General features: G+C 51.6%; 2 protein-coding genes across 2 annotated transcripts in view; both read left to right on the forward strand.

Moving 5' to 3' along the window:
- The window catches only part of LOC110483670 (uncharacterized), a 32,570-nt gene that overhangs the window by 12,653 nt on the left and 5,294 nt on the right, over window positions 1–14,623 (forward strand). Inside the window, 7 exon segments of the mRNA XM_077789466.1 lie at window positions 121–141; window positions 661–798; window positions 953–1,132; window positions 2,868–3,003; window positions 4,655–4,733; window positions 6,249–6,493; window positions 13,752–13,915. Coding sequence (XP_077645592.1) covers window positions 121–141; window positions 661–798; window positions 953–1,132; window positions 2,868–3,003; window positions 4,655–4,733; window positions 6,249–6,493; window positions 13,752–13,915 — 963 coding nt within the window.
- LOC144247860 (uncharacterized) lies at window positions 12,745–14,392 on the forward strand. The gene is given in 2 exon segments (XM_077789525.1): window positions 12,745–13,393; window positions 13,396–14,392. Coding segments are annotated over 2 exon segments (600 nt in total). The 5' UTR covers window positions 12,745–12,873; the 3' UTR covers window positions 13,476–14,392.

Here is a 14,623-nt window from a genome sequence, read left to right on the forward strand (position 1 = left end):
AACACAAGCAAACCCTCTCCCCCATGTTACAAATTTGCATGGACCTTCTATTTGTCCTGGGTGTAAGGTTTTGATTAAGACTGAGGGGTGCCCTTTTATTTTTGCTCTTTTGTTGTTCAGAAAATGTCTATAAATCAAGGGGTGAGACTCTCCTTCAGAGCTATTTAGAAAATTGTGAGCATACAGGGCATTGCTCAACTTCTTTTGAGGTGTGGCCTGATAAATTCCCCTTTTCTGTTTTAATAAGCTGCGCTTTAGGGTTTCATGTTTTTTCTATGGTACTTTTCAAGAGTTGTTTACCATTAGAAAAGGGGATACCACCATTATTTGCTGCTTTTAGTAATTTTCTCTCATCGTGAGATGGGACAACTGTCCATTCTCTGGGACCACCAGGTTTCTGGCTGAATGCCACAGGCATGGACTGGGGATTCAGACTGTCTTCTTTGTGAATATCACGTCTGAATGCATGCCAGTCTAACAGTTGGAGGTTATCAACACCTTTTTGGGAATCCTGTGAAACTGAGGCAGTGGGGGTAGTATTGGCAGGGGTACCACAGAGTTCTGTGTGTCCTGTATTTGTCAAAGCAGCTGCTAGGGTCCATTCTTCTCTTTCTCGCTGCATGCCAAGCTGTGGTGGATTATTGTGTGAACTGGATGCAGGAGCTACTGGCAGCAGAGAAGCTGCTGGTGGATCTACAGCTGAGGTTTCCAGAGGCTGCGAGGGCGGCGGTGTGGGCGGAACTATTTGTGATGCGGCTGTAAGAAGTATTGGGCGTGTCCCTGCGGAGGGACGTGGCGGTGAGCCTGGAAGTGGTGGTACCAGCCGCGGCAGCAGCAGCAGGGCCCCCCCTTCCAGCTCTCGGGGCCTTGGCATCACCGCCGGAGGGTGCAGGGACGCCGGCTGAGTGCAGACCGCAGCATGGTGTGCATGGAAAACGGGGGGCTGCATCAGGCGCCGCAGGGGCGACAGGGAGCGGCTGGACTGGGGGCATCGTGAACTGCGCATTCACGGGGCGCGTCACTGAGTCCGCACAGCGAGGCATCAGGGTGGCCGTGTCTTCCTCGCAACTGGAGGGTCCGGGGGGCTCGGGGGTCGGGGAGGTGCCGCCGGGCAACTGTCGCGTGTTCATGGGTGTGGGAGGTGGCGGGTTCTTGATCTGGGGCTCCAGGGCATCCCCCTGTGGTTGGGGGAGCTCTGGCTGGGGGAGCGGCAGCGTGGGGCTTCCCACTGATCGCTGCCGTGGCGCTGGGACTGGGGCTGTGGTCACGTGCTGTCGCGGCGCGGGTGGCATCTCGCCCCAGACCTCGGGGATTCCCGCGGGAGGCTGCGGCAAGCCGGATCCGGCTAGCGCCGGTTCAATTATTTGTACAAAACGTTGTTTTGTAATAGGCCAGTGAAAGTAGCGACCGCTGCAGCCAGGGACGCCGCTGAGGGCACAGGCTGGGGGGCTGGGGCGGCCGTGCCAGCCGAAACTGTGAGAGTTGGCGCCGAGTGGCGCGGGGTGGAGGATGGGGGCGTGGCAGGGAAAGCGGCGAAGGGGGCGCAGGGGCGGAGGGGGCTGCGTGGGGGAGACCCATGGTGAGGGCAGGGTCATCAGAAACCGCGCCAACGGGTGACGTGGCTGGGTCCGGTTTCTGTGGGGCAAACAATTCGGCCACGGCTCTAAAAGCTGGGAGCAAATCACAAGCGTTAGGATACTGTCGTGAAATATCAATAAAAAGTCTATTTCCAGCTGAGTCCCAAAATTCTCTGGTAAAGGCAGCTGACCTCTTAGTGTTAGGGAAGTTAAGCAGGACCCATTACAAGAGGCTTTTTAACTCTTTCTTAGACAAAGCACTGTTACAGCTACATAAGAGATGGTTAAGTTGCTTATAGAGATCTCTATCAAGGGCAGAGTGGGATTGTCCCATTTTTTAGACCTGTGTAGCTCACCTCGATGTCGTGAAAGCAGGGTCCTCTGTTGAGCTCTGACGTACCTCCTGTCAGAGCTCAGGACACTGCGGGGGTCCCCGAGAGCTCCGGATTCAGACGTCTCTCCGGGACGGGTTTTCCGTGCTCGGGAGCTCCAGACTTCCCCCTCAGGGCTTCCAGTGCAGGCAGTGCTCTCTGCACGTGGCGGTGTGCCACAAGGCTCCTCACAGAGCTCAGGGTCACTGCAACTCCGCAGCGTTACCTGTACTCGAGGCAGGAATCTTCCAAGAGCTCTGAAAGCTCACTACTTAGAAACGAGCTGGCGTGCTGGGGTGCTTGAGCAATGATTGCCTCGGCAATTCTTTAAAGAGCTCCGGCTACAATGTTGCCTAGTAACGAAATGCCGTGCTCACGACAATGATGAGGAGGCTACCACAGGTAATTTAGTTACCGTGCATTGAGATGTGTCCCACAGGTAGAAGGGCTGGAGACATTTTCACAGACATCTGGATTCCTTTTCCACGTTGGGCGCCAGTCTGTTGAATATTTCTGCTACTCCAGGACGGTTTGGGTGAATGTAGACAGAGATCTCTCAAGGCTGCTCTTAGAGAAGGAGGTTTATTGGGAATGCAGAAAGGTCCTGCCTCATGCTGCCAGATGCAGCACGTGGCAAACCTTAAGAGGGTAGGGGAGAGAAAAGAGGATGCTCAAGGAGAGAGGAAGTTCTAAAAGAGGGGTGCCACGGCCCCGCCCCAGACCCCTGTCCTCAGCCCCGGCTAGCTCTCCTGCGGGGCGAGTAGGGCGAGTGGAAGCACCCTCCGCTGTACCCAGCTGGGCTTTGGAGAGTGCTTGGTGGGTCCTGAGGTCGCTGCTGATTCCAACGGCGAGGAAATGAGGAGAGGCACTTGTTGGGGGCAAAAATCCGATGTTTATTGAGCTCCTGTGGATCCAACAGCATCAGAGGGGGCCAGCCAGCAAGAGCAACTCGGGGGTGCTGGCAACATGTTCCATAGGGAGAGGGAGGGGGGCCGATCAGCCAGTGGGGAACAGACAGGAGTGACTCTTGTGGGGATTGACATCTGGGGGATCCAGTGAGGGGTAGACAGGGGAGGGGTTGCAGGCCCTCATCCAATCACTCATTGCTCTGGATGGAAGTTTCTAGAGGTAGGGGAAGGGGCACCAAGTGATAGACAAGGCACGTGGGAGGGGACAGGGGACTGACTTGGCATTTTTTAGGGAGACTGACACATGAGGGAAGGCAGGAAAACTCAGGGAGAAACCAATACAGTATGGGCAACACTGGAACAAACCATGAGAGAATAAAGATGTAATAAAACATATAAAAGCGCAACTCCACATCTTCCCCTTTTTTTGTTTAAAAGGAAAGGGAAGAGAGAAGTAAAAATAACTTATATAATACTAAAGCAAATGACAAATACAACAGGGGCCAACAAAAGTAAAAGTCCAGTTCGAACCATGGATTGGATCTAACCAGAGTCCCCATCCTTCTAAAAGAGACCCCAGCCAGTGTGATGATTCTTTCTTGAGATGTGTTATCATATTTTGCATTTTGTCTATGGTGGCACGGATGTCCTCAGCCTTAGAACTTAGATTCATACAGCATTTGGCCAACGTAGTCCACATGTTAGCCTGAGGCTGAGGAATAACGCATGCCAGCTGGAGTCTCATGTTGATTGTGATGGTGAGAAGGATGAGGCTTAGTGTGGGTGACATCCTTGGTTAGATCCAAACTGGGAGAAATTCTGAAAAATAACTTAAAGATACATTAATAATCAGGGTAGGGGAGGTCTAGCTCAAAAGGGAACAAAGAGCCAAGGGAGCTGGAAAGGGAAGAGGTAGACCCAAAAAGGGAAGATTTTCTCTGCCTTCTGAAGGCAGCATGTCCCACCTGAGGACTCTCCGGTTTGGCTTGGGCTGATGGCCTGACAAATTTGGAGGGGACCCATCTCAGGCCTGAGGGCGTGGAGACACAAGCGTATCCTGGTCCCCAGGTGACTAAGTCATAGGGCCCCTCCTGCCGCCAGGTCTCGGGATCTTTAATGAGGACCGGCAGCTTTTCCCTGACCTTCCCCTGCTCGTAGTTGTTAAAGTGCCGAGTGATTGGCGGATTTAAACATTCAAAGGAGCAGTTAAGAAAGTTAATGGTAAAGAGGGCCCGCGCTAATTGAACCTGGGGGGACTCTACCTTCATTACCGGCTGTTGCTGTTTTAACATCCGTTTAAGACTCTGGTGAGTCCTCTCCACCACGGCCTGGCCTGATGGAGAACAGGCGATGCCAGTCTTGTGTTCTATTCCCCATTGCTGTAGGAAGCTGGTGAACTCCTTGGAGGTGTAACCTGGGGCATTATCTGTTTTGATTATTTGGGGACACCCAGCATAGAGAAAGCCTGTTTCAGACTTTTCTCGATATCTGAGGCTTTCTCCCCTGTGTGGGCTGAGGCAAAAACTGCCCCAGAGAAGGTGTCAACGGAGACATGGACGTACTTCATCCTCCCAAAGGAATGGATGTGAGTAACGTCCATCTACCACACCTCACAGGACTTCAGACCCCTAGGGTTGGCCTCTGCGCTCACCGATGGTAGGGGGAGCGACTTACGGGATGGGCATGTGGCCACAATGGCTCGAGCCTGGTCTCGGGTGAGGTGGAACTGTATTACCAGACCCGGTGTATTTTGATGGTAGAGCTGGTGGCTTATTTTAGCCTGTTGGAATTTATCAAGGAGTGACGCCATTTGCACGGGGGCGGCAGCAAGGGAATCGGCACGCCTATTGCCCTCGGCCAAGAACCCCGGCAGGTCGGTATGTGACCTGACGTGCATCACATAGAACGGCTGCTTTTGGTGGGATGCTAACTTAATTAATTTTGAGAGCAACCTATTCAAGGCATCGTTGGAAACACCTCGCAGGATTGCATCCTGCACTCCAGACACTACAGCTGCTACATAAGCCGAATCGGTGACCAAATTAAAGGGTTCAGAGAATCGCTCGAAAGCTCTAATGACTGTGACCAACTCAGCTACCTGAGGGGATCCTTCCACCTCAACATCTGCCTCCCACCACTGAGTTTGAGGATCTTTCCAAGTCACAACAGATTTGTGGGACCCTGCGGACAAGTCAGTAAAAACTGTTAGGGCTTTCAAGGGTTTCTTGCTCTGAATTTGCTTTGTTGATAGTGTGAATTGAATCTCTGAATTAAAAATTTTGTGGACTGGTCTCAAAACTGAAATTTTGTCCGTGTTGCTATCTAGAGCAAATTGTAATGATTCATTTTCCTGTAACAGGTGTTCCAACATAGCCTTTGTGAATTGACCCAATTCCAATTTAATGGGAATGTGAATGCATTCAAAGTCACATCCTGCCAACTCATGAATCCGCGCTCTAGCATTGCGGATTAGATCTGCCACCAGGTGTTGTGGTCGTGTCATTCTCTTGGACCAGTGGCGACTTAGGAAAACCCACTCGATGATGGAGAGTGGGTCCCTTCGGTCCTGGTTACCCTTGCCTAGGGTGTCTGTCCACTGAAAGATAACACCATGGAGGTGTGGCAGTCTGCCCAATATGATGAATTTGAAGGGCAGACCCGGATCGTACCTGTGGGCCTGCCTGGCAGATATTGTCTCCTGAACCCTGTCTAATGCAGCCTTGGCCTCTGTGGTGAGTTCCCTGGGAGAACTAGGCTCTTTCCCCCCTTTCAATAAATCAAAAAGGGGGGCCTAGATCTTCGTTAGTGATACCTAACCAGGGTCTCACCCAGTTTAAGGATCCACACAGCTGCTGAACGTCAGCTAGGGTCCGAATGTTATTTTTGATTGCCAATTTTTGCGGAACAATGGTCCGCTTGTTTGTTTCCAAACCAAGGTACCTCCAGGGTGCCATCGATTGAATTTTATCTGATCACAGCTCGAACCCCACAGCAACCAACACATCGGTTGTTAGGTTAAGCGCGTATGTAAGTAAATCGCTGTTGGGGGCACAAATGAGTATGTCATCCATGTAATGTCGTATTATCACGCCCTCGGTGGCTGCATGCACAGGGGACAGCAATGAAGAAATGTACCACTGGTAGATGAAAGGGCTATTTTTCAGGCCTTGGGGTAGAACTCTCCAGTGATACCTGTCCATTGGGGCTTCTCAGTTAGTGGAAGGAACTGAGAAGGCAAAACGTGGCACGTCCTCAGGATGTAGAGGAATTTGGAAAAAACAATTTTTTATATCAATGACTGCCAATTCCCAATTTTCAGGTAACATCGTGGGGGACGGCATCCCTGGTTGGAGAGGGCCCATGTCTTTAATGACTTTATTTATTGCACGAAGGTCGTGGAGGAGGCACCACTCGTCTTTGCCACGTTTTTTGAGAACAAAGATGGGGGAATTCCAGGGAGATGTTGTTTCCTGGATGTTCCCCTGAATGAGCTGCTCATCCACGAGCTCCTGGAACACTTTGAATTTTTGTTTGTTGAGCGGCCACTGCTTTACCCAGATTGGTGTATCCGTAAGCCAATTCAACTTCTGAGTAGGACACTCCTCAGTGGCCACTACCCAAAAAACCTGGGGGATCGGTATGTCAACTGTGACCCCCATTGGGCCATTAGGTCCCTCCCCCACAAGGGTTCCGTACAGTCTAATACAAATGGATGTAAATAAGCCGATTGTCCATTTGGCCCCTCAAATTTTACGATGTTCTTTGATTGTTTGGCCAATTGTGAACCACCTACACCCTGAATCTGTCCTGCCACATCCTGCAATTCCCATCGTGACGGCCAGTCCCGCAAGGGGATGACCGTCACATCTGCCCCTGTGTCGAGAAGTCCATTGAGATATTTGTGCTCCCCGCTTTCCACATGTAGCATGAAGTTTTAGGTCTTTCCTTCCCCAGTATCTGGGCCTGACGCGCCTGGTAGATTTTGTCAGGTGACTGCTTCCATATGTCTTTGCGGAAAACTGGAGGCCCAGATACAGGAATGGCTTGGGCGATGATTTGGCCCTTGGGGAGGAAGACTGGCGGGTGAGAACAGTGCAGCCACAAGACCAAGTGTTTAGGATGTGCAGATGTCAGACTTGGTGCAATGGTGATGTCGACTGGTGTGAATTTTGTGTCCCCAAGAACGATACACTTACTGTGGAGGTTCCTCCAGGTTCTGGGGTCCTTGGTGTCAATGGTAATAAAGTGCCGATCAGTATCCTTCAGATGTAAAGGTTCACTCAGAGCCAACCTATAGGGAGAGAAATTGGATTGAGTATTAAGAATGGGCCTGGGGTGGTCGGGATCCCGGCCAAGCCAGGCTTTTGAAATGAAGTTCACATCCTCCCCCATATAGGCTGGTTCGTCAGCCGTAGTCAAATCCGACAGGGTGTCGTTTCTGGTGGTGATGTCTTTGTCCCTCCCCTCCTCGGATGTTGATTGTCCCACCATATTTATTTCCGCACGCAGGGAGAGACTGCGCTGGTCCATTAGTTTTTTGGTTCCCCCCCTGGGTTGGGGGCACCTCGGCCTTGCTGCTGCTGTTGGAATTTTAGAAGTCGTCCCTCAATGGGCATTGTGGAGCCCAATGGTCTCTTTTATTACAAAGATTGCAGGGTCTATCTGAATTAAATCCTCTTGGAGGTGGCCTTGAAAAGCAGCGTTTGGGAGCAGGAGTGGTTGATGGGGTGACATCTTCAGCGAAGGAGACTCTCCTGGATGGTGCTCGCGGAGTCCCCTGCAAGTCTCTGGGTGGGATGGGAGCAGACGTCCAGCATGCTTTGTAGTGTAGGCTCTGGGTCAAGGGGGAGACTCAGGATGGCTTGCCTGCATGCCTCGTTGGCATTTTGCCTGGCAACCTCGGTGATCATGCCTCTCCTGAGGCCCTCGTCCGGAACCTGTGCCTCAATGGCTCGGCATAGATGATCCACAAAACTCACAAATTACTCTAATGGCTCCTGCTTCATAGATAAATAGTTAATAATTGGGCCGGTAGGCCTTAGTTTAAAAAAGGTCTTCTCCACTGCCTTTGTGCTGACTACTAAAGCCTCCCTGGGGATCTTTTCAGCCTGCTTAGGCCCAAATTCCCAATCCCCAACCTTGCACAGATGGTCAATTGATAACATTCCCCCATTCGCATCCACAGAGGTTTCTGCATTAGCCCAGAGGAATGGCAAAAACTCCCTCACCTCCTGCCTCCATGCAGACTCCCAAACTAACAACTCAGCCCGAGTTATTAAACATGAAAAGAGAGTCCACATGTCTGCGGGAACATACTCTGTGGAGGCAAGTGTTGCCTTTAACATCCCTCCAAAAAACTCGCATTCGCGGCCAAATTCCTTCTGGGCTTTGCAGAGGTCCTTGATGACTTGTTGAGGAATGGGGGACCACTGTGCGAGGAGGCTGCCCCCCTGCCGTGGGGTGAAGGTGACAGGGGCAGCAGAGAAGGCAGGCAGGGAATGGGGCAGGCCAAAGTTCCCACACTCCCCCCCGCTCCCCCCAGACCCCAAAGCGTGGGAACCGGAAGTTGGGTCGTGGGAACCGAGGGAGGAGGAGGAGGAGGCAGGGTCAGGGCCAGGGGGCGTGGCTGATGGAAAGCTCTCCCCAGAGGCGGAGCTGGGGGATGAGGTGTTAAATAATTCAAAAGGGGAGGTGACTGAGGTGGGTGGAGGAGAGAAGTGGGCGGGAAAATCTGGGGAGTGGAAGGGGTTGGCTGTTGATTGGAAGGAGTTTCGGGAAGAGGCTGGAAAGGGATTGTAGGAAGAAGGAGCACATGTGGAGGGAAAAGCCATGCGGTCCCTGCCATCCTGTGTCCTTTGAGAAGAGGGGAAGCCATTTTGTGGACTGTGGGATAAGGGGTTAGGAACAGGATCGGGGAGACTAAAGCTTACAGAATGTCTACGGGACAGGGCTGTACATTGCGGGGAAACAGGGAAACAGGGAGAGTCCAGAGTAGTGCCAGCACTGTCCTGGTAAGGGTCCCGAGGATTCTCAGAGGGGCCAGAATCTGCCTGTGGACATAGCCAGGATGCCTATCTAAGAATCCCCGGTTTTTGGAAAGAGGGAGAGGAGAGAGGGGTAGGATTTGTTAGAACTGGGATTTGGTTTGTCAGCCAATGGCTGTGGCAGAGCTTCATAATTTTTTTATATAATATCCCTAATATGCAGTGCCAAATAAGTAAATTTGGAAAGGGAAGGATCCCCCTGTTTGAGGATTTCCCTTGCAACGTGGTGCCAAAAGGGGACTTGGTATAATGTGGTTGCAGAAATATCTGGGAAGCTCTGTGACACCCACCGGACAAACCTTTTAACATCTGATTTTTTAAACTTTTTCTCCCCTCCAACTAGGATACCCACAACCTGGGAATAGATTCTCCTCTGTGGCATGGTCAGCTTTGCATCCATGCTGACAGATTTTAAGGTGTACCACAAAGTCTACAGCCGGGAGAATTACAACGAAAAGGAAAAGACCACCCTGAACAACTTAGACTAACCTGCCCTTCAAGCTCCCTGCACCCCGTGAAAGGGAACTATAACAAAAGAATGTGGGGTCTTTCCCCTACACCCAGGGAGCAAGAAAAACCCACCCAAAGAGGGAATCCCTCCCCCCAACAATGGGGAAAAAAGGAAAACCCTCAAAAACAGCAGGAGTCTAAGCTCCAAGGACCCCCTCACTCACCAGCAAGGAGGGTCCGGTCACGTCCAGGCAGAAACAAAAAAATCCAGGCTGCAGACACGTCGTAGGGGGAGCCGAATCCGGTGGTGCTGGCCGGAGCTGCCGGCCCCGTCCCCGGGAGTGCCACTCACTAAAATGTGGGTCTGCTCCCACCGGGGTAATTTGACGGCTAAAAGGATATATCCACGGGTCTTCTGGACCCCGAGGGTCCTCTGCGGTGGGGTCAGGCTCTCTTCTGGCCCCCTGGCAGGCGCCAAATTACCATGGCCCCGCCCCAGAGCACTGTCCTCAGCCCTGGCTAGCTCTCCTGCGGGGCGAGTAGGGCGAGTGGAAGCACCCTCCACTGTACCCAGCTGGGCTTTGGAGAGTGCTTTGTGGGTCCTGAGGTCGCTGCTGATTCCAACAGCGAGGAAATGAGGAGAGGCACTTGTTGGGGGCAAAAATCCGATGTTTATTGAGGTCCTGGGGATCCAACAGCATCGGAGGTGGCCAGCCAGCCAGAGCAACTGAGTGGTGCTGGCAACATGTTCCATAGGGAGAGGGAGGGGGGCCGATCAGCCAGTGGGGAACAGACAGGAGTGACTCTTGTGGGGATTGACATGTGGGGGATCCAGTGAGGGGGAGACAGGGTAGGGGTCCCAGGACCTCATCCAATCACTCGGTGCCCCGGATGGAAGTTTCTAGAGTTAGGGGAAGGGGCACCAAGTGACAGGCAAAGCACCTGGGAGGGGACAGGGGACTGACTTGGCATTTTCTAGGGAGACTGACACATGAGGGAAGGCGGGAAAACCCAGGGAGAAACCAATTGTTATGGTTTGACACAGGCACAATGCCAGTGCCCCCATGAAAATGTGATTTCTTTTTTGAATGCTGTGAAGTGGAATCTAGAACACAGTAAAGCAGGCCTATGCTTAATATCAGGAAAAAAAACTTTATTAAGCTATGTCCTGGGTTGTAAGATAAGCTTGTATTCTATTTGCCATCTTTTGGAGGTTGGGCAGGTTTGTTATCTTTTCCAAGAACAATGGTTTGCTCCAAAGAAGTAATGGTTTGTTAATGGGCCATTGACTGATTCAGTGCAGGGCTGATAACGTAACACCATCCCATTGTGAGATATTCCGCCCAGAAGGAGAAGCCAAGCACTCTTTTATTAGATAAAAGGGGTACCTTTTGGGGGACAGAGCTCGCTCTCTCTTTACAGGACTCCCAGAGAAGCAGCTCTCTCTCTCTTTACGGGATTGCCAGAGAAGCAGCTCCTTTGGCGGAATTCGCAGAGAAGCGGCCGGAGCGCGGTGAGGCGGCAGCGGCAGAGCTCAGAGGCAGCCCCGGCGCAGAGGAAGACAGACCCAACTGCCACCAGATCTTCAGAGAAAACTATACCCTTCTAAAGATCACCACTTCACTGCAATTAATCAGCCACTGCAAGAGGAGCAGCTATCATCTCAACCGGACTGCTACCAACACCCCGAATCCTCAGGTTGTGGACTTTTTCACTAGTTTTGTTTGTACCAATTACATTTGCCTTTTTAAATTTTTATCTAGTTTTCTCCTAATAAAGAATTGTTACTCCCATTCCCATATCTTTGCCTGAGAGCCTTTTACTTTAAAAATCCTGGTAATTCAGAAGGAGGCTTTTGCACAGGAGGCTTTTGCCCTCCTTCACAGACTCCTGTCTTGTCAAACCAAGACAAGCTACTACTACAAAAAGGAAAAGGAAAGGAAAAAAGGAAAAAAACTACACAAAGATCAAACGAAAACCTTGCAAAGTCTTCCTCCCCCTACTACCCAACTCCAACAATCCACAGTGAGACACAATCTGGACTCTAATTAGGTTTCTATCATCTAGATAATCGATACATAGTCTATTGAGGGAACAGAGTCTGTCCTGTGCCACAGACTCTCTAAGAAAACACAACTCTACATCCTGTGTTTCCATGTTACTCATGGCACGGCCCGGAGAAAAAGTTTGCTATGGTGACCTTTCTCTTTTTCATGCACAGTGCTCTCACTACCAGTACATGGATGGACAGACTGCTTTTAGGATTTTTCTTTCAAGGATGCCCTGCCAAGAGGGGAGAAAACAACAGTTCAGTTTTTCATTGTTTGGGACCACAGTCCCCCCCATTTTTCCATTTCCCCTGGGGCCGAGGGTTCAAGAATAGAGATCTTCTTCTTTTCTCTTTTCTTTGAGGATAAGGGGGCGCTACCACAAACCCCCTAACCTTTTCTCCGTTCACTCCACTTTTGTCTTTTCCCAGCTGAAGCAGGTCTCTTGACTCACTGGCATCTTCTTTAAACACAGTCTTTCTTGGAGGAGAAGATAGGTTCAGGTTGTGGCTAACATTGAAAAGTCTAGCCAAAAGTCACTCCTTGTCCCACTCCCATTTAGAATTCCTCCTTCTAACATCCCAGGGTCCAAGATGTCCCTCTTCCTCTCTTTCAAACTAAGGAGGGGAAAGGAAAATTCACAAAGCTTTTATTTCTCATGGAAGGGTTAAAAGTCCAAACTCCCAGGGATGGCTCAATGCCCAGACATCCAGCAACTCCCACGCACTGGGCACCTTGCAGCTCCCCCCGCTCCTCCTTCCTCGCGGTGGAATTGCTGACAAAACTGCCGATGTCTCTTTCTCTCTCTCTCGGGAGAGAAACTCTGGGGGGGGGAATGGAGACATCCCAGATTTCTTCCACCCTTTTATCTGCAGGGGCCAGCCCGATTGCAGTCCTTCCACTACCTTTGGGCCTACCTTAGTCAGGCCATCGGCCTTCCCCTCCCCCTCCCAGCTCATGGCTGGGCGGGGGAAGGTCTGCACTGTGCGCTGACTGGAACCAAAGAGAACGAGTTCTCCTGGGAATTCTGCTTTTAACCCCTCTGTGTTCTCAGAGGCGTGTCTACCTTCAATTGGTCAATATCCAAATTGACCTCTTCCTTCCAGAAAAAATTCTCATTCCGTGTAAAACCACGACACCAATACAGTATGGGGGTACACTGAAACAAACCATGACAGAATACAAATGTAATAAAACATATAAAAACACAACTCCACAGAGGGGAGGGAGTTCCAAGAGAGCGTGTGGCCCCTCAAAACCGCCTTTTCAAGGAGCTTTAAGGTGGGCTGGAACAAGGCTCGGACCAATGGGGTTACAGGCACTTGATATTTTAGGGGAGGGAAAGAGGTGCGGGGTGAACCATACATCATTTGGGGTGTGAGATGGAACAGTTCACTTGACCCCAGGACCCATATGTAGGCGGGGTTGTTTTCCGTCTAGCTGGGAAAACTGTTCTCATCCTGGCTGTGTTATTTATGGATAATCATATTTATCTAGCTTCTGCAACAGAAGGCAGCCAGAGATCTGGCCAGGGCTCTGAGGTGGTGGTCCATAAGGTGCACGGTGATGGCATAAAGCCCCACCAGTGCTTGGAATGTGGGAAGAGTTTCCCCAAGCGCTCCCTCCTGGTCTGCCACCAGAGGATCCACACTGGGGAACGGCCCTACGAGTGTGGGGAATGTGGGAAAGGCTTCACAAACATCTCTTACCTGAATCATCACCAGATGATCCACACAGGGATACGACCCTATGTGTGTGGGGAATGTGGGAAGGGCTTCCGTGACAGCACTCTCCCGATCATACACCAGGCAATGCACACTGGGAAAAGCCCCTACATGTGCTCAGAATGTGGGAAGAGCTTCATGCAGAACTTCAAGCTGATGGTCCACCAGAGGATCCACACTGGAGAGAAGCCCTACAAGTGCGGGGAATGTGGGAAAAGCTTTAGCCAGAGATGTAACCTGAGAGTCCACCAGAGGATCCACACTGGGGAGAGGCTTATGAGTGTTCTGAGTGTGGGGAGAGGTTTCAGAGAAGATATCGTCTCCTCAAGCATCAGCAAATTCACACAGAATAGAGGCCCTTCGGCAGCGCTGAGTGTAGGAAGGCATTTAGGAAGATTTCCACTTGCATCACCCCTCAGTGGATCCACGCTGGGGAGAGCCCCTAACAGTGTCCCAAGAGTGGGAAGAGTGTCTCCCAGACATATGAAGTGCCCAAACAGCAAAAGAGGCAGCAGTAAGTGCAGCTCTACAAGTGCTCTGTGTGCGGGAGAAACTGTGTGCGCTGCTCCAACTCCATCCCCCACTGGAGGATCCCCATGGGATGATGCACAGTGGCCCTCGTTGGGCAGAGACTTGGTGATCCATCGTGCTGCTGATCCACTGGCTGGTGGTCTCCACATCTTCCTGGCTCTGTTTGGGCACCTGGATGGAAGAGGTGCTGAAGGGGACATGGCTGTGTACAGTGGCATGGGTCCCACGAACATGGAAGGAGACACGGGTGACACGGGCATGGGTGGGTGTTGCGGTGTGTGTTTTCAATTGTCATTCTGTCCCAGTAGTTATTTCTAAAACCCCTCCTATTTTGTATGGTTATAGCATATTTTTATTGCCTATGGGTTTTTCCTATCTCTCCTATGTTGGTGTTTTTACCCTAGGTGTCCCTCTCCCCAAAGTCCTGCCCTTTTGTTCCCTGTCCCTGCTCCCATTGAGTGTCACCCCCTTCCCGTGCCTGCCCCTTTCTCTAGAAACTTCTCTCTCCATTTTGTATCCTTGGAGGAGGCCCCATGGATTGGTGTCAGTTGTTCTCCTCCCCTGTGATCCCCTCTTGGGTTAAACATTGGATCCCCGCCTTGTGTTCCTGCCCAGGTTTCTCGCAGCTGGTTAAAGTCTGTGCCGCCCCTAAGGCCTCCCCTGGATGTCAGTGGTTGTGTGCCTTTGTTCAGGGTCTTTCTGTCCCTGACCCCCTGGGAATAAGCCCCTTTGGAAAACACACAGAGACCTCTCCCTGTTCCTTGTGCCCCCCTCGTCGCAGTCCCCCCGTGCCGTAGAGCATCTGTGCCCCACAGCCGCAGCCCAGGTTCAGCAGCTTTCTGGGGGCGGCCGCTCTCGCCGACGACGTCGGGAGTGAACCGGGCTGAAGGAATCCGGCACCGCAGCAGCTGGGGAGGGGGAGAGCCATGAATGGGGATATGGTGGCGATCCGGGCGTGGATGGGGACGTC

The sequence above is a fragment of the Lonchura striata genome, chromosome 34, assembly GCF_046129695.1.
Source record: "Lonchura striata isolate bLonStr1 chromosome 34, bLonStr1.mat, whole genome shotgun sequence".
Lineage (NCBI taxonomy): Eukaryota > Metazoa > Chordata > Aves > Passeriformes > Estrildidae > Lonchura > Lonchura striata.